We start from the raw sequence: 20,868 nt of genomic DNA, 5'->3' as shown, positions 1-20,868 counted from the left end.
CATGATGTGCTTGTGTTGCGTTTGTGCTGAAATTCACTGACACTGTTAATTTTTCTGTAGTTTGTTAACTTGATAAGAAAGTGAAAACAAATAGAAACGTCTTAAAGATGCACAGAACAGTCGTTACAAAGCACTGGAAATCACCTCAAGGGAACTGCTATCTTGGTTTTTCCGGCTGCTAACAGTTGCTTTCTCCAACACAAACAAGTACTGCTTTTGATAAAGGAGGCTTTCGACATCTAACATGAGAAAGGATGATAATCCACACAAATCTTTCCCTGGAATACCTGGCAAGTCCCAGCCTGCCTTGTTCACCCTATTTCAAGAGTTTCTCTTTCACAAAATGAACTGAACGTTAGGCCTTCCTCAAAAATGTCTGCAACTGTCATATTGTCTCTTAACACCAACTAAAAGCTCACATAAAGTGTGACCAAAACAAAGAAATCCAACACATATCCTAAAAAATAAAAAAACAAGCATCAAACAAGCAAACTAAAAAAAGAAAAAACCCAAACCCCTAAAACATACATTTCATACTAAAGCTGACAGTGTTGAGAATCTGCAAGTGCTTGGAAGGAACACATGTAACATATCTGAGGACAGGAAGGGTTTCTCTTACAGTCCATTGTTCCTTAAGAGGCCTTTGAGCCCATCTAGGAACTGGTTTGAACATGAATTATGGGTGGTGGTGGTGGTGGTGCCCCACCCAAGGCCATAGAGCCTCTCATGAGGTTATAGACAGAAAACTTTGCAAATACCACAATCCCACCCACTGTTCACGACACTTAATGTACTGCAGCCAGACACAGGGAGAGACTAGAGCATGTTCAGGGTTTGAAAGCCTGATTGGGAAAAACAGTCAGTGTTTATAACAGCATAGTAACAGCAGAGCTGAAATGAAAGTAGTAGCTATAAACTCAGGCTTATCATGCTTTAGATATCCTCCCAGAACTTAACATGCCCAGCTTTGCTCTAACTGAATTTAGTCAACACTGCATAAGGTTTCACTTTGAAAGGATGAGTATGAGAAATGTACACTGGGCACTTTCATTTGCTTTCCTAGTAGAGAGTTAGATAAGAACACATGATACCATCCATGTCTTCCTGCATATTAACTGCAACCTGCAGTTAGTGTAGCTTAGCAATAAGCCTGGAAACAATGGGAAGCAGCTAGCTTAGTCAAAATGCAACAAAATCCAAGCTCAGTTAAATTAAACACAGTGATTGTTGTTATGTGCAAAAAAACATAGCTGGAAAATGAAAACTAACCATTTTGTGGACTTAACCTCTGGTGGGAGCAGTTTCTTTCTCAAGGATGCTGGTACAGAATTTTTAGTGCTGTAGTTGCTTTCAATGTCTTTGTGAAATACAGCCCTAAAACATTAAACCTTAAACTTGAAATAGCAAAATGCTAAAAAGAAAGAAAAATCTAAGCAAAGTAACTTAACCTGTCCGCCACTGCAGATCACACCCGACAGTCCTGTATCCCCAGTGGCCTCAGTAATTCAGACCCAACCAGGAATAGGTCACAAGTATATTGTCTGGTGTATATGCTCTGTGGTATCTGGTTTCTTTTATGATCTATTCATGCTTATTAACCCAGCAGCCTGTTCTTTATTATTTTATACTTGGTCTTTTTATAAGTACTTACTGAAACTTAAACCAGTGGGTGATGATTTTATTGCCTTGTGCAACCATCTGCTCTGAATGTTTTTTGCTATAGCAATACTCTGCTGTGACACACAGAACAGCACGGCGCTGCATTGTTTGTTGGCCCATCTGTCCCAGAAGCTGTAGACCAGCTACTGTATCCATAACCTCAGGTCCTTGATGCAATTTAATTCATTAATTCAATGTGATGTTGCAACATTCATTCAATCGGTGTCATCTGCCCTGAGGATCCATTGTACTACATTGCAAGTACGCTGTGAATAACAGACTCCTCGCAGCAGTACTGCTGGATTAACGTGCATCATTCTTGTTGAAACAGGAAAAGCTGACTAAGCCACAGGTCGCTGTGTTGAAAAGCACTGACACTGCCCCATTGTGTCATATCTGCCCCAGCACCCCTTTCAGGCCTGTGAAGAAAGACTTTGTCAGAGTGACAAGCACAGAATTTATCATGTCTAAACAAATACTTACCGTAACAAAAAGCACTCATTTCCTAGAAATACCATAAGGTACAGGTGTGAGGTGTAGAATTCAGGATGGATGCACTGAACATGCCCCCTCAATATTTAAGACTCATGCATTTAACACCTCAGCTCTATAAAACCATAAAAAATAAAACAATTCAAGGGCATATGTAGAAAAATGTTTTTTTCAGAAACTGTAGATCTACTGGGATTTTCCCACACAACTATTTACACATAAGTATTTCAAGAGTTAAGGGTCCAGTATGAGCAAAGTGTACCTAAAAAAGTAGTCAGTGAATGTATCTGAGGACACTTTATTCTTGCTGAAAGTCATCTAAGTTTTGAGACTCAGTATTTGCTAAGTGATTGTAGTGCCAATTCACATAGCACTTTGTACTGTAAGGTAAAGACCCTGCAGTATCTGTGAGAAAGATCCAAAGATCACATGACTGCCTATGAGCATGCACTTTGTGACACTGAGAAGGAAAAACTCCCTTTTAAGAGGAAGAAACCTCAAACTAGCAGGATCAGGGAGGGGCAGTCATCCATCACGCCCGGCTGGGTTGATGGAAAGAGAAAAGAAGAAGAGGGCCTGGGCAGACAGGACAAAAACAGAGAATGGGAGAGATGACTTTAAATTATAATGACATGTTGCAGTCATTTAGAAAATAACTGAATAATAGCAAAGCAAAAATAGAACATTAAGTCATGCCTGTGTGTGTGTGTTTGTTGAGAATAATTACATGAAATTAAGAAGGCTTATATTATATATTATCAGCCTAATATTGTAACAATTTAGGATGATTGAGAGACTCAATTAAACACATTAAAGTCATAAGTCACCTAGGCGCTTTTCTTTACATAAAGACATTTCCATCACAAAATGAGGCAGACTCCACCCGCTTGTATTTCCCTCCCAATGCTTAAGCGAAACCTACACCCGTGCTGTGAGGGGTGGGGAGAGGCTATAGTGACAAGAAATATGAAAGAAACTTGGTGGTTGCTGTGTTTGGCTGTGAGTCACTGATAGCTTAGGGGGTTAGAACATGTCTGATATTCACAGTTGGTATTTCTATGTTTATGTTATGTAATCTATAGAATGCACCCTTGTCCAACAGCTGAATTCCTTTGAGAGTAAACGTGTTCATGCCTGAATGACATGAAATAATAAATGCTTTCTCCGTGCCACCCACCTGCATACATGCAAATCCTGTAACACTGCGTTCTTAAACCTGTATCGTTACATTAAGAGATCTTTAAACAGTATAAACAGCAATCTAATACTTGCTTTAATCGAATTAGCTTGACACTGCAGTGAATTTTCCGTCAACATGCCCAGCTCGTAATGCACCTGAAGTAACTTTTGTATCACGTAGCCAACCCAACACAAAAACACAGGGCATGCATAAGCCTACTAAAAAAATAGATTACTAAAGTAGCCATGAGTCAGATCATTAGCTCATGAAAGACAAAGTTTTTTTTTCTTCCCAGACTTGTTCAAATGTCTGACATAAACTTTGGCATTGCTTTCAGAAGATAATCAACTTATTGTGCATGATGACATCATTATAAATCAAAAATCTAGCCTGAAGTGGTGACTGATCAAGTTATAACAAGTGCCTGCAATGAAACACGATGACTTGCATCATGTCTTTCCAGTGTTTTTATGATTTAGTGGAGTGAACAGATTTAGTAGTCTCGGCTCTCTAAAACCACACTAGCGGCAATTTGGGTAATCGCTACCACAATTAGTCTCATCTAGAATTTGTCTGTACAAGTTCTGACACATAACGTTTCAGATGTGTTTCTTTACTATAAAAAAGACCTGCTATTCAACTTGGGTAACAGGTCTTAATGCCTCTGCAGTCTTGGGGTGGAGGTGACTGACAGATAGAGGATGCACATCAACAAAAAGCAAGGGTGAATATTCTGGATGCCTGCTAGAGGTGTGCCTCTTTTCTTTTGTTAAACTGAGGCACGCACCTGCAGCAGGTACTGCTTTCTGAAGATATTATTTCTTCGGGTCATGATGCAGGACACTCACATTGCATTGTGACAATTTCTTGCAGGTACCAAATGAAATTTCATTGCACTGATTTAATCCTGGCCCAGGCCCTCAACTTTTTGGATCTTGAATGGCTTCTTTCCAGTTCTAAATTGAACATAGGTGTGATTGTGAGTGTGAAAGGTTGTCTGTCTCTCTGTACGGGGTGATCGTGTCTCAAGAGTTGGCAGTTCGTCTTGTAATCGGAAGGTTGCTGGTTCGAGCCCCGGCTCGGACAGTCTCGGTCGTTGTGTCCTTGGGCGAGACACTTCACCCGTTGCCTACTGGTGGTGGTCAGAGGGCCCGGTGGCGCCAGTGTCCGGCAGCTTCGCCTCTGTCAGTGCGCCCCAGGGTGGCTGTGGCTACAATGTAGCTTGCCATCACCAGTTTGTGAATGGGTGGATGACTGAATGTGTAAAGCGCTTTGGGGTCCTTAGGGACTAGTAAAGCGCTATACAAATACAGGCCATTTACCATTTACCCCTACAGGATATCTCAGTGTAAGCTGAGATTGGATCAAGCCCATTCTTGCAAACCCAAATTGTATAAGTGGAAGACAATGAATGGATGAATGGAAAATCACCTTAATTGTAAATTTGCATTTGTTGCAACACTTTCTCATCCATCCATCCATGCATCCTCTTCTGCTTGTCCAATTCAGCATCCTATTCCAACTACCGCAGCTCTAGAGGCAGGGTGGACAAGTCACCAGCCTGTCGCAGAGATTTTATCCTTATTAATTAACAGGTGTATAATCAACTTAATTGGGCCAGTGTTGGCCTAGTAAAAGTAATTTTAGCAAGCACAATATGTCATTCACACCTTCCCTGCACCCCTCTCAGCCATCCAAAGCATTCTTATGTTTGTTTTACTGACATGTCAGAAAAGTTACCTGGTTTATCAAGGCTGTCAGCTGTCATTTTTCACTGACTGAAAAGTTGTTCACTCCCTGCGGGGCATCTGTAGAAGGCAGAAGGAAAAGGACGCTTTGGTTAAACTGCTGCATAACTCTGGGGCAACTGACAGCAGCACCAACTTGGCAGATGGAACCAGTTTGGTTCGAACCCTGTATTGACAGAACTCAGCGTCTTTCCCTGAAGGCAACCACCAATTATGATTGGGTGTGTAGCTCTGAGAATGGAGGAATGTCAGAAGATCTTTCTACAGTTAAATTTTTACTTCTGGTGATAACAGCACAGACTGGTTTTCTGTTTGTTCTGTGCTAGTGATGAATCCACAAAACAACAACTAAAGCCCAAATATTCTTTGCTTATTTGCATGCAGATTAAGTTGTATTGTTTTGGTTCTCAATGGTTATGTTGTTTTCCTAAACCCCTCTTTGTAAGAGCATGTGTTTAGTTAGCAAAGTTTGATTGTGTGTTGACAGAAATGGTGTGTAGGTATGCCAGAAGATAATATTAAAAAGTTGTCCCTATGTTTTAGCCCTGCGACAGACTGGCGACCTGTCCAGGGTGTACCCTGCCTCTCGCCCTATGACAGCTGGGATAGGCTCCAGCGCCCCCCGCGACCTTGAAAAGGATAAGCGGAAGCGAATGGATGGATGGATGGATGGATGTCCCTGAGATGCAGGACAGTCATATTGATTATGCTTACTGATTTATTCAAGGTAGTTCATGCATGAAGAGCTGTTCTGCATGTTCAAATTCTGATCTGTCTGTAAATCACTCATGGTGAGATAATTAAGGTGTGGGCCTCCCCTCCACCCTTAATCACTGATGTTCTCTGATAGAGAAACAGAAGTATTTCTCTTTGTGTTAATCTGTGTCTGGGTCTCACACATAACTTTCACTCCAAAGTATGCACGGGTGTGTCTAATGAACGTTTCCTGGTGTTGCATAAAAGAAAGAATGGTTATTTCAGCTGCTCTGTCGCCACAGCGGGTAGTGGCGCACATTTGATTTGGCAGAATTTCACATTGGATGCCCGATCCCAGTTATCATATGCTGAGAGGCGGGGTACACCATACAAAGGTCACCAGTCTGTCACAGGGCTATTACAGAGAGACAGACAACCATTCACAATCACAAGGCCACTCCTACGGCCAATTAAGGATCACCGGGAAACCTAATCCTGTGCAGGTCTTTGGTCTGTGGGCGGTAGCCGGAGTACTCAGAGATGACCCACAAAGACACACGGTTTCTTAAATTCAGTCTCCCTCTACTTAGCACAAAATGCTTGTTTTGAAAAATTCATGTTGTGAAACCATATATGATCATAATTCCCTGAAATGATCTTCCTGTAGATGGGGCAACCTCATCTTTCTTTATTTGCAAGTTTGGAGTAAGTAATATAGTTTCTTACAAAAAACCCCATTAAAATGTCTTGTTTTTCATCATCGCTACCTAAAAGACTGCATTATATTTGTTTTGGCAGATTTATTGAACTATATTTCAGCATGGGTTTTAACATTTGCTTGTTATTATGTGAAGTAAGGCCATAGGTTTAGCGTTAGTGTCATTTAAGCGCTGATAATCAGCAAACTACAGGCATCCTGATGGCAGAGTGTCTTTTATGAGCACAAGTTAATAATTTACTACTATCAAAGCTGGCATTCACAGTGTATGAGGCTAAAAGTGCTGGGAGGTTTGATGGTATCTCCTCGCTTCTCTTTTACTTGTTCAAACAGGCAACTCTGCGGGTATATGCAAAGCAGGCTTCTGTTTGAATGCTACAATTTTCTTATTCCAGCCCCTCATTTACTGTAACATTTACACTAGGCGCTATCTGAATTATCACTATGAACACGCCCAAGTGTGTATGTGTGTGAGTGCAGGCACACACATACAAACACACACCACAAGCTACGCAACAGACATTATAGAGGAGACGTGTAAGCAATGATGAGAAAGTGGTTGCTAGGCAATACAGTAATAATAACAGTAGACGGCAACACATCACCCAGCATGAGTTATGGTGAAGGAATGTTGTTTGTGTGATGACAGGAAATACACTCATGAGTTAGTTTTACTATATATGGCTATTAAAGGATATTCCTGTTCATTTCACCTGCTTAAACCCCAACATGCTCAAACTTGTACAACACGGTATGAAAAGAATAAACAGTAAATTCTTGCATGAAGTCATTATTAGTCCAACATATTCAGCCTCAAATCATGATGTCATGATGGTTCTAATTCTCTATGAATAGGGAAGGCTAGCACAGTTTACTCTGTGAGAGGAGAGTGAGGTGTCACCCTTTGACTGCGTGTGTTTGACTGTAGTTTACCTGCACGGCCACACACACTTGAGTTAACCTGTAGGTTTCAGTGTATGTGAAGAGCGTATAGGAGTAAATTCTGTTGCTCTCTATTCAAGGTAATGATTGATAAGGAGGCTGAGGTCGGTGCTTGCCTTGTGTAATGTGCTGAATTGAGTCACTGACAGGACACTAACGGTGCTGAACCACCTCCGATCGGGCGGGTGGTGTCCTCAGAATGTGCGTGCTGCAGGCAAAATACAGGGAGTGCAGAATTATTAGGCAAGTTGTATTTTTGAGGAATAATTTTATTATTGAACAACAACCATGTTCTCAATGAACCCAAAAAACTCATTAATATCAAAGCTGAATGTTTTTGGAAGTAGTTTTTAGTTTGTTTTTAGTTTTAGCTATTTTAGGGGGATATCTGTGTGTGCAGGTGACTATTACTGTGCATAATTATTAGGAAACTTAACAAAAAACAAATATATACCCATTTCAATTATTTATTTTTGGAGCTACTGGAGCTCTCTGCCCTTTACCAATCCAGCCACGGGCCCATCCATCTGGCCCATCAAGACTCACTCTCATTTCATCAGTCCATAAAACCTTAGAAAAATCAGTCTTGAGATATTTCTTGGCCCAGTCTTGACGTTTCAGCTTGTGTGTCTTGTTCAGTGGTGGTCGTCTTTCAGCCTTTCTTACCTTGGCCATGTCTCTGAGTATTGCACACCTTGTGCTTTTGGGCACTCCAGTGATGTTGCAGCTCTGAAATATGGCCAAACTGGTGGCAAGTGGCATCTTGGCAGCTGCACGCTTGACTTTTCTCAGTTCATGGGCAGTTATTTTGCGCCTTGGTTTTTCCACACGCTTCTTGCGACCCTGTTGACTATTTTGAATGAAACGCTTGATTGTTCGATGATCACGCTTCAGAAGCTTTGCAATCTTGAGACTGCTGCATCCCTCTGCAAGATATCTCACTATTTTTGACTTTTCTGAGCCTGTCAAGTCCTTCTTTTGACCCATTTTGCCAAAGGAAAGGATGTTGCCTAATAATTATGCACACCTGATATAGGGTGTTGATGTCATTAGACCACACCCCTTCTCATTACAGAGATGCACATCACCTAATATGCTTAATTGGTAGTAGGCTTTCGAGCCTATACAGCTTGGAGTAAGACAACATGCATGAAGAGGATGATGTGGACAAAATACTCATTTGCCTAATAATTCTGCACTCCCTGTAGATAAACCTGCTTCTGCAAGTTTTCTGTGTGGCTGCCCAACACTTAATAGATACATGGGGGCCTTTTCCTTTCTATAATAGTCCAACATGACGTACCCACATGGCGCATATAAACAAAACACTGGTGAAAAATGTTTTCCTATGGTTAAGTGATCTCTTCTTACATGCTTGGAAAGGCCTGGTTTTAGGAAAAGTTATCCACCAGTGCTAGGTGCTACTAAACCCTCACACAGCTGGTTCAGCTGAGTTGCATACTAGAGTGGCTAATAGTCATCTAAAGATTAAAATATGACGGAGAACTGAAACCTAATATAACCCTGATTTAACAATGGAGCTTGCAAGGAGCTAGGCCTGGTATTTGGGAATTGAGTGAGACACTGATTTATTTAAGCCAAAAATATGAGGCTTTTACCTTCAATAATTTTTGAGATATTCATATTCAAACATTAAAAATATTTGATATCATTTCACATCAATCATTTCATATGTCCAAACTTTGGACAGCAGCATATTATTAGGCAAATTATTGCTGGTCGATCAGAACGTGTTCCAAAAATGGAATGATTTGAGATGGAATGACCCATGTGCAAAGCAAAATAATGGGGAAAAAATCACACAGTGGCACTGTTGTATGTAATGCAAAAGGCTGAGTCAGGCTCAACCTTTTCTGATTTCCGGACATTCAACCAGAGCTTGCTGCAACTCCACTGTGACTGTCTTAACTCTGATAAATGGGAGAGGCGCTGCTCGAATGCTCAGTCTAAACAAACAGAAGGGTCAGGCCAGCCAGGTGTGCAGGCCTGTGAGGCTGTAGTTACAAGCAGCACTGCTGTGAGATAAATAGTACTGGCATGCACTATGAAAATCCAAACATGCTGAGGGTTAATAATAATAACGGTTAAATATATGACAACTTTGTTATATTTGTTAAACCTCTTAGCATATTAAGATTTGCAGCAAAACAACTGCTAAGGCTGCTGGGAATACCGATAGTTGGTAGGTCTAGTAGGCAAACTGAAAGCTTGAAAGAGTTTGAAAGTTTGGGCGATCACAAAAGTCAGTTGGATTTTGTAGCGGCTTGCTTTGAAATTTGATCTCTCACACACAAACCCACATACCCACAGAGAGACAGAAAGACACACACAGACGCGCGTACAGTTTATATTTGTTCATCACCTCAGACAGAACTGATGCTGTTCAGTTGTGGCACAACTGTTGAAACATCATAAAGAAAATAGAACAGAAATGAGAAAACAGACAGTGCAGGTACTGTCTGTGACATCAAAAGCAGGTGTTTTCAAATGCCCACAAGCAAATGAGCTGGTTGCTAGGCTTTCATTTGGCTAGACAACTTTCTTCCCGGTGTGACAAAGGGTGAGTCATCGAGTTAGTCTGCCGTTTGTGCCAGAGTTCCCATGCGTGCCTACAACAGTAGTAAGGTGGTTTTTGAGCACGTCTCTGTGTGTTTCTGTGCGCGTGCATGTGTGTACACTACAAGTTAAAATGTTAAAGTCCAAAACTGTAAAGCAATATCTCTTGGTGATGTCTTACTGAACTGCGTGGGTATGTCTGAGCGTGTGTTAGCATGCCAACAAACTGTCAACATTGTGACTGTGAGAACTTTGTGAACAGCAGCAGCTCTGCAATGCAGCTTAGCATCTTAGCATCGCTTTGTTGCGTTAACCTTTATAAATGTGTCCCAGTTTAACCACATTCTCCTGGTTTGGCATCTACAAGATATTTCAATGCATGACTTGTGGCTTGTGCTGTGTTGTAAGGGTGTGCACCTTGATTTTTTATTTTTTTTTCCAGGTGGTGAAATTCTGAGGCCTAAGAGTAAAATCCAGGGCGACATCACTCCCTCCTAAAGAACACACCCACAAACTTAAGCCAAAGCAAGCACAAAGGGGGCCATTGATGTGTCCAAAGGTTTTGGCTTCTCTCTTTTATGTCCACTATTCCTTTCATGTTTAGTCAATAGTTTACATTTGATTGTAAAGTCCACTTAATACATAAGGCTTTGATAATTTTCTAGCGAGAATACAAATGAACATTGCAGAGCACAGGACAGAAAATGTGTGCAATTCTATAACATGGAAAGAAATGTGCTTAACATAGAGTAATTGTGGTGCTGTACAAAGACACTGAAGTCACAAATGAAGAAACGTGACCCTGTTTCAGATCTGGATTAAAGTGATCAGACAAGTGTGAATATCTGTTGGTATAGAAGTGAGAGAGACAGATGTACATCCTTTATTAATTCAGTTGCAGAGAGAAGAGAGAACATCACAAATTAGCTGTTTATATGAACATACTTTATCAGTATGCTAATATACAGAGTGGTACAAATATTCGTTCAACAGGTCAACTTGTGGCAGTGTCTTAATGAATTTCTTTGGATTTCACAGTAATCAAGAGGTTGAATTATTCATGAGTACCAATATTTACTATGAAATGAATATCCACATTAATGCTTTGCTAGGTATGCATTTGTATCACATTTTATCACATAATGTTATAAATGCAAGTATTTACCAGGTTACTAAATGCTTCTTAGACAGCTCTGTGTAACTTCCTGGTTTGCTTATGCACAACAAATCTTTCATGATGATGCTATCCTAGCATGGGTGGTGACTTTGTTTGACTTCAGGTGTATCGGCCAAGTTTCTCTGGACCCCCCGAACCCTGGACTCTAACACTAACACACAGTTAATTCTATATTTGTTGTAAGTCTACTTAACATCAAAGGTCGATGTAGCTTGCTGATGTTTCTGTACCCAGTGGTTTAAATGCAAATCTGTATGTAAAATATGTACGTATGCAGGCACGTTAAACGTAATCTAAAGGTTGATATCTGGGTAAAGAATGTAAATAAAAGACACAAGGGCATGCATATTTATAATTCGTTTTTTTGTGGGCGGATGTCATGCATGGTGGTTTTTCCACCATACGAAGAATTTGGTATCACCTCTCTGAAAAACTCAAAATAGTTTTATAACTGGTGAAACTGTTGCACAACTGTTTCCTTGGTTACAGACTCAAGAATTCGTAAAGATTAGACTTATTAATCAGACTTTCACAACCTGCTTATTTTGACAGGAATGTGCTCCACCCAAAGTCACATCAGACACGAAGATGACTATCTCACCCACAGTGGACAGATATAGTGATCTGATAAACTAAAAGTAAATAAAGTAAAAGGAGCAGCAATTGTTTTAATTATTAAAAGGAGCGACGAAATAATTATGAGCGTCCATTCCAGCTTGACGAAAGAGAATGCACTTTGTTAAGTGCGTTAAGAAAAGAACTGAGTTCAAACTAACAAGATGCAAGGCATAGCTGCTCAGCAGGTTTTCTGCAGCTAGAGGCAAGGCCAGAGGCTAAGCTTCAAAACAACAATGGAAAGTTTAGATCACATTAACAAGAAAAAGAAAATGCAGGTAACGTTTCGGCTCATCAGAAGTGGAGTTCCTTGTTTTGTGCTTCACTTTTACTACCAAACTTTTCTTTGAACTGGACATGAGTAATAAACAGAGAAGGTTGCATGTTTAGCAGATTTTCAATTACAACCTGAAACATTTCATTTTTTTATATATTTGACTTGGATAGGGATCATAATGTAGAAAATGAACATGTTGTTGTATCTAGTAAGACTAGGAAGTAGCAATACTCAGATTCAAATTTTATGCCACCTCATCTGCCTAGATGCTGCTTTATGGATGTAGTTGTTGTCCTAACCATGCAGCAGCGTACCTATTAGTTAACATGTGCCACCAAGTGATCCTAATAAAATGTTTCAATGTGGTGAGGTGGGAACAACTTCTGAAATCAACTCCCCCAGCCTGAACATAAATGTTCAGTTTTGTTAGTATGTTGCCTTAAATGGGATACAGCAATGCAACTTACAGTACTAGTTAGATACTCATCTCAAATGTGCACTGCATTCACAGATTGAACATAGGTTTCATTCACTCCATTTGATTCCTTATTGAAAAAGTCAGTATGAAGAGGCATAGCCTACCAAACCACACCTTCACAGTGTAAAACTGTCCACACCCTGGTCACACATACTACAGTGGTACAAAAGGGAATTCCAGAAACTAGGTTATAATATGTGCCGTCGTTTTTTTTTGTTTATGAGATATAAAATTATATCACTTCACAATGGCACTTTTTAAATGTTTTGAGACCTTTATTCAACCATAACTTGCAGCCTATCACATGTTCCGTCAGTCAGGTGTGCAGCTGGAATAGCGCTGTTACTGAACTCCCCATAATTACTGAGCTATGCTCTGATAGTTTGTTCCTTCACAAGTATGTAAGACAGGCACGAGAAAGCCATTCAGAGTGGGTGGAGACAGGTTTTTAGAGTAAACACTGGAGCCTGGACACATATAAAGAGTTGATCACAGTTCTTGAAGCCCAAAAGAAATAACACTGACACATTTTAACTCATTTTAAAGGCTTTATACATCTTCACAGGAAGCCTGACTTCAGTGTTTTGGGTTTTGCACTTCAGATTACTCAGACTTGACCAGCTTGAGCTTTTTAATTGTGACAATTGTGTGACAAAATTTAATTGTGTGATGGGTCATGGCTGATGACATTTTAAACAAAGACAGACAAAACGTATAGCGATAGTGATCTGTCGTGATCACTTTGTTGCTACATTTACCAAGATTTTATTTGAATTTTTTATTTTTGTCTTTGCTTTTCTACTGGAACTGCACCACTCCTAATTCCTGTTTATCAAATATCTCAATGAAACAATTGTTTGGACCAGATACCAGGGCCCCACCCTGTTTGGTGATTCCTACTGTGTGGGTTGACTTATTGGCACTCAAGTTTGCATGCTGAGAATTGCTGTGAAAATACCGCACAGCATTAGAGACAGCACTGAAACTGATCTGTTTATGCAGGTAACATAATCCCGGGTCTCTAACTGACTGTAATGCAACTGTTTGAATTCAGTGAGATACAAGAGTGGAACATGCATTTTCTCAGAATCACAGCTGGGCAGCAGCTAGTTGAGCTTTTAGAGTAAATTCCACACCACGGTAGAAATTAAAGGCATGTGCATGTGAAAAGTTGGGGAAGAATGAAAAAGAATGCAGACCTCTCCCACAAAGGTACAGAGGTGAGAAACTAGTGTGCCAGTGTTTAAGTATGGGAGCGGTGGGTGCGGTCAAGTAAGCACAAAAAACAACCACTCAATCTTGAATGCACATTACTGATTCATGGAGCAGATTATTTTCAGTCGAACAAGGAAGAACAAACTATAAGCGTAAAGCATTATTTTATACAACAATGTTCTGGCAGCACTTATGTTGAACTCTGCCTGGGGCATTTGACTAAATAATAATTTATTCTTGAAGTTTATTCCTTTCTTTGCAGTAATCCATGCTTGAATCTCTCAGGTTTGCGTAAATACTGATAACACAGATGAGTTAAGATGTCTAGAATCAGTATTCAAAATGCAAAACAGTGTAAAAGCAAACAAGTCCAATGCAAATGTGTATTTAACTAGATGCACAATGTGATACATGCACTTTTAATTGTAACTACAGGAAAAGATTGTTTGAAGTGAGTGCAGTTTCATGTTGGATTCTTATTGTTTCTGTTGTGATGCAGATGCCTCATTTGCATTTGCATGTAGTGAACTATATGCAGTATATTTTTAAAACTTGTTTTAAGGACTGTGTGGACATTTGTTTTGCTATAGCTATAACTATACTGTACTGTGCAGCATGCTAACACAATGCTAACACAATGCTAACAGCACGCTATTCTTTTAGACGCAAACATTTCTCTCTAGAAAACTAGCAACACTAGGCTGGGCCATTTGTTTTGAATCATGACAAATGTCTTTACAAATGGCAATCATAGATGGTAATATTATTCGACTCCACGTACCAGACCATGTATGGCTGCGGTGGTAGATCTGTTATACTAGAATGGGCACTGGTACATTCAACTGCTCATGAATTTAGCCTGTTATAATTAGGTGAATATGGAAATACAAACTTGCTAAATATCAGGTTCTTATAATGCTGTTCGGATGATTGGTTGGGAAATGATTTGTTTGGCAATGCTTCCAATGCTACCTTGATGCCAGGGACAGTAGTCAAACCGCGGGTGCACATCTCAGCTACATATTCTGGCCTATACTCTCTAATAAGTGTTTCATGAATGTCATTACTGCTGAAAAGATTTCATTGTTCATGAGAATTTTAGTCACTTTCTTGTGCTTCCTAAAACTGATCTTGACTTTGAATGATTTAATCGTAGTTTTGATCAGAGAGGACAATACAAACGAAGTGAATACTAGTGATAAAATAGCACATACGACCGTACAAGCACCATCCAAATTTTGGTTATTTATTGATGCATTTTGTTATGATGTCAGTGAAAAGCTTACACAACTTAAACAGTAGTTAGGGTGGAGCCAGCTTCATCTAATTAATATATAATGATGGGTTTTTTTGTTTTGTTTTTTACAACTTTTGGACCATTGTATGGTCTGATCCAGTGCTTTATGTTAAGGTGTTACTAAGAACTAATCAGTAACTGTTATGGTATGTAAGATATTGCCATATAAATTTAGCAAAGGAAAAGTATGGTATGTGCAGCATGACACATGTCACACTTAAATATATTAACCTGATTGCATCTGCTAAATAGACAGTACATAATGAATGCACTAATGAGACAAAGAGTCATAATTTGAGTAAAGCTTAGTATTACTTTGGTGATTTGTTTGTCAGTGGTTGGAATATACAGTATGTGCATGCTTTGATAAGAGAGGAGAAAGCTAGTTTATATGAAAGAATGTACATATCAAGACTACTTGTGTGTTGGTAGTGTATAAGTTTATGTATTTTGTGATATATTTTGACTGTGATTCTAATTTTTATCTTTTACTTCAGTGGATGCAATAATAAACATAGAGAATCCATAAAAGGTTTTCTTTGTTGTTTTTTTTAATTCCACTTCACTTGGCTCTGCGTTACTTGTTTGCTCCTTCTCCCTTGTCCTGTTGCAGGGTGTGTCCAGGCTTATCTCCCTGACAATCCCTCCCTACCTGTTTTACAAGACTGGCCACTCCTGTCATTGAGAGCAAGAAGCGTGTAAGCTGAGGTGGAGGGAAGGCTTGAAAGCCAAACTCAGAGGGCAGGTGAAGATCCTCCCACCAGCTTGTACAGCCATAAAAGCAGCGAGAGTGTGCTGTCAGACACTCAGAGGGACTTGGCTCTCCTTTTGAAGACTTCTCAGCGTCAGTTTGCTTCTGCTCAACAAGTTGAAAATGTATCAACCCAGGAAGGCAGCATCAGTAGTGAGCTACAGCAGCAGCAGCAGGAGGTCGGTTCCCACCTCAAGCTCCTACTCCATCAAGAGAACCACATATGGTGGTGTTGGTTCGGGTTTTACTCCTAGCATAAGTGCATCAAGCAGTTATGGCCTTTCTAGCCAACCACTACTTGGACAACCAATCACTGCTGTCCAAGTCAACCAGAGCCTGCTGGCTCCTCTGAACCTGGAGATCGACCCCACCATCCAGGCTGTCCGCACCCAGGAGAAGGAGCAGATCAAGACCCTGAACAACCGCTTCGCCTCCTTCATTGACAAGGTTTGTTCCTCTGATCTCTCTGTCTGACTGCCTGTTCTATGTACAATTTACTGCAGGCCTCATTATTGTGGTACAGAGAACTTGCATGCCTCTTGGGCCAGATTTATCTCTTGCTTCTGCTACACGTGAATAGTTCAAAGTTTTCATCTTGGATATGTGAATGAAAACAAAAAGAATTAGAAAGTTAAAAGTAAGTGAATTGTCTAGCACACTAATGGCAATCTGTTTTCAGACGAGTACCACACTCAAAATGCAAATATGCTCTTGACATTAGCAGAACTGACAAAGAAAGGCAGTTGTGACTCTTATCTGGGTGGTGTATTCACCAGTGTCTTACAGCCTTTGCGATTAGAGAAGCATTTGAAAACCTCAATTCTGTCAGAGGTCATGACAGAGTTGATTTTAAACTAGCAGCTCCATTTAAAATCTGCTCTGAATAACAGCTGGCTTATAGCCCCGTCCAAGCCTATCTATCCACTGTCTAAACATGGGTGGCGATTACAATGCAACGACTCGCCTATTCCTCACTTGGCAGATGAGCACAGGGAACAGGGAATTATCTGCACTCTGTCTGCATAGTCCAAAGTCTGCAATTTGCACATTGCACTTATCACCTGGTTGTTATAGGCAACATGAGGACAGAGCTGCAAATCAGCCTTTACTTCATATAGATGTTACAGTCATACTGTCTGCACTGATGGGAACTATGGGTCATGGGTTTCTTCGTGTGAAACTGTAAATGGTATACCTTGACACTTGGACACACAAAACAACAAGTGCTGCAATTCTTTGTCTTCTGTGGTTTAACTGCCACACCCAGTTTTTATGGCTGGAGAGCCAGTGTGGCTTTCAACAATGCACGTAGGATGACTCATAGCCAAATTGCAGACCCAATAAGAGAAATCCTCAAGGCCACGTAGACGTTGGCGAAACATCTGCATGGAATATTCTGCATTATTTAAAGAAAAGAAAAGATAAAATGATACGTGTTCCAAAATAAAAAGGCCTAAAAGTTTACTTTAACACTTTTAGTGTACATTTGAAGAACTGCCTTCACGAGTCACAGCTGTTGTGACTGGGGCGTGGCAAGTCAAATAGATGTCTAGCTGCTCACTCAGTAAAGTTGTGCAATCTTTATATCTGATAACAAAAGTGCTGCACATTATACCCTTCTTTAAAAATTAAAAGAACCAAACCACCAAACAGACCTCAAGCCACATTCATATATGATTCAACGTTAAAAACACATGAAAATGATCAGCATCTGATCTTTTGTCTTAAATTTTGTGCTGTTTTCCAGGTGCGTTTTCTGGAGCAGCAGAACAAGATGCTGGAGACCAAATGGAGCCTCCTGCAGCAACAGACCACCACCCGCTCCAACATCGACGGCATGTTTGAGGCTTACATTGCCAACCTCCGCAGGCAGCTCGATGGGCTGGGTAATGAGAAGGTCAAGCTGGAGTCAGAGCTGAGGAACATGCAGGGCCTGGTTGAAGACTTCAAGAATAAGTAAGTGTTTACATGACACATATACCGACCAGCACCTCCTCTAAAGAGCAGACATAAAAAACGGAGAGGTGCTGATGTATTGCATTGTGTTCCAACAGGTACGAGGATGAAATCAACAAGCGTGCAGCAGCAGAGAATGAGTTTGTGCTCCTGAAGAAGGTGGGAAAATGTCAAGATGACCCTTTAAGTTTTTTAAAAAATGTGTGACTTTTGATGTGGTAAAAGTGACCATTTTTTGTTTGTATGTGACATCATTTCCAGGATGTTGATGCTGCCTACATGAACAAGGTGGAGCTGGAGGCCAAGGTGGATGCTCTTCAGGATGAAATCAACTTCCTCAGGGCTATCTATGAGGCTGTATGTAGTTTCTAATGTCTAATTTAACCAACTTATTGTGATTTCTCTTTTTGCACCCTAATAATTGTTTTTAACTTAACTGTTTTCCATAAACAATTTGTTCTGTAGGAGCTTCGTGAGCTGCAGAGCCAGATCAAGGACACCTCTGTCATTGTGGAGATGGACAACAGTCGCAACCTTGACATGGATGCTATTGTGGCTGAAGTGCGTGCTCAGTATGAGGACATTGCTAACCGCAGCAGGGCTGAAGCTGAGAGCTGGTACAAACAGAAGGTGAGGGAGCAAAGCTGATGCTCATCCCCTCTCTGCTTTTACTACACACTACAAAAGGTCTACTCTCTGGATTATGTTTCTGATGCACCTTGTATTTTTTTCATAATAGTATGAGGAAATGCAGACCTCTGCTGGACAGTATGGTGATGACTTGCGCACAACCAAGGCTGAAATCGCTGAGCTGAACCGTATGATTGCCCGTCTTCAGAATGAGATCGAGGCTGTCAAGGGACAGGTACATTTCAAGGCCTTTTACTCTGAGTACACCTTATAGTGTAAAAAGATTGGCAACTATTAAAGAATGCGTGACATGATTCTCCACAGAGGGCCAACCTCGAGGCTCAGATTGCAGAAGCCGAGGAGCGCGGTGAGCTGGCAGTGAAAGACGCCAAGCTCCGCATCAGGGACCTGGAGGAGGCTCTGCAGAAAGCCAAGCAGGACATGGCCCGCCAGGTGCGCGAATACCAGGAGCTCATGAACGTCAAGCTCGCCCTGGATATTGAAATCGCCACCTACAGGAAACTGCTGGAAGGAGAGGAATCCAGGTGAGATAAACTGAATTGTTTAGTTTCATGGCCCATGCATTAGACTCATATCTAAATTAAACACTAACTCTCTATTATTAAACCATTAGACTGGCCAGCGGAGGCGCCAGTGCAACCATCCATGTGCAGCAGAGCAGTGGTGGTAAGTTTTTTTATAAAAAAAAAAAAATCATGTATAAAACGTAAGCTAATAGATGACATAGAGAGGATGGATCATCACTTTACATTCATGCTTTGCTTTCTTCTCCAGGACTGTCCAATTCCTACGGTGGTTATAGTAGCGGTGGTGCCATCACCAAGTCTACAGTGTCATCTGTCAGCAGCAGAAGATACTTCTGAAGTCTTTCAAAAAAGGAGAGCCGTCCCCCTTTCCCTTCAGAAACTCTTGAACTTACTCTAAATCTCTAGCTTTTTCATGGTGCTATTCAATGCTGTTAAACATGTTCAACCAGAGTGCTGAATATGCCCCCAAAATCTGTGATTCCTAACACGGAAACTCTTGACTTTGTTCTGTTCAACAACATTGTAGCAGGAGTTTCTGAAGGGATTCTTAGCCTTTAACACACAAGGCCCAGGTCAGTTAGCGAGGGATCATTTCGTTTCTTTCTGCACTGACTTCCTGAGAAAAATAAATAAATAAAAAATGGAGTGCTAAAAACTAGGCAAGGAAAGACCTTTAAAATCGTGTCAGGAAGAAGAGCAAGTCACTGACCAGATCTGATCACTGGAAAAAATACAGGAGTTTGAAATTTGTGTCTTTACATGTTTACAGTTAAACTTTGAACTGATTGGTTATTGTCTCGCTCTTTTTTTGTTGGTTTTTTTGTTGGTTTTTTACTGTTCTGTTCATTTTTTCCCTGCTTGGTTTTGCCTTCAGACTAAAACTACTTTGAAACCAGATTTATTTTGTAAAGCGACACGACTGAGTGTTGCTGCAAACAACATCGAATAAATCCAAATGAAATAAATCTGAGATTAAAAAAAAAGGTTGTCTCTTACTCTTGTTATTGTTGTTGTAAATGAAATTATTCCTGACTACTTCAAGCTGAGGAAGTTTTTTTTTTGGTTTTTTAAACAGGAAGATTTCTTTGCTGAGATTTCACATGGGGGCAGTGCTGCCACAGTTTTAGACTTTGAACTCAACCAGGTAGCATTCTCCAAATATCAAAGTCATAATTCATGTTTCAGAGGTTTATTACGTTATCGCTCAGAGTGATCACACAACAGCTGTAAAAAGGACAAAAAATCTGACCTTTTTAATCCAACAATCACTTTGACAGACTGCTGTGTCAGCAAAAGAGAATATCTGTGTAACATGAGCAGTAGAGATAACAGAAACGTAGCGTGGGAGGTTTCAGTTGGGAATTTACTGCATCTGCAACCATATGACACAAACATAGAAAATAGGAAGTGGAAGGCTCCAAAGCAAAGGGTTAGGCAAACAATGGCATTTCTATGATGGTAAGAAATAAGTAATGCCGCAAATCTACGTCTCTGTTTTTCATATTGTGAATGACTTAACAATAGACCGCAGGCTTTTTCTCTAAAATATTAGTTTGTGAAACCAACATGCCTCAATGCTTCAGATTAGAACAATAACACTCTCCACAAAGAGGTGGACAAAAGAGTAGGGAAGAAGAAACACAAGTACTACAGTCTACCCTACATTCACCACAAAATCCAAACACTGTGTCAACATACAGTATTTCTATTCAACACATGTTGCAGAACAACTGCTTGCAGGATTTTACGCCTTGACCTTCATATTGTGTGAGCTCAAAAACCAACAACAAAACAGGCCGAGTTATTTTTAAGTGTGCTATTTTCTGCACACTCAAAGGTGTATTTTTAAATGTGCCTCCCGCAATTTAAGTCTACATTGGCAGGTTAACAAGAAAAATCCCTTTTATTAGCT

The 20,868-nt window shown here is 40.4% G+C and overlaps 1 protein-coding gene across 1 annotated transcript; it reads left to right on the top strand.

Annotated features, from left to right (window-relative positions):
- The first annotated feature begins 15,861 nt into the window (after positions 1-15,861).
- LOC101470082 (keratin, type II cytoskeletal 8) lies at positions 15,862-19,939 on the top strand. The gene is made up of 9 exons (XM_004545156.4): positions 15,862-16,269; positions 17,570-17,778; positions 17,877-17,937; positions 18,040-18,135; positions 18,244-18,408; positions 18,518-18,643; positions 18,733-18,953; positions 19,043-19,095; positions 19,204-19,939. The coding sequence occupies exons 1-9, from the start codon at positions 15,946-15,948 to the stop codon at positions 19,290-19,292; spliced, it is 1,344 nt and encodes a 447-aa protein (XP_004545213.1). The 5' UTR covers positions 15,862-15,945; the 3' UTR covers positions 19,293-19,939.
- The last annotated feature ends 929 nt before the right edge of the window (positions 19,940-20,868 follow it).

The sequence above is a fragment of the Maylandia zebra genome, linkage group LG5 (genome assembly GCF_041146795.1).
Source record: "Maylandia zebra isolate NMK-2024a linkage group LG5, Mzebra_GT3a, whole genome shotgun sequence".
NCBI classification, from domain to species: domain Eukaryota; kingdom Metazoa; phylum Chordata; class Actinopteri; order Cichliformes; family Cichlidae; genus Maylandia; species Maylandia zebra.
The sequence above is the reverse complement of the archived record's forward strand: the minus strand, read 5'-3'. Positions and strand labels throughout refer to the sequence as shown.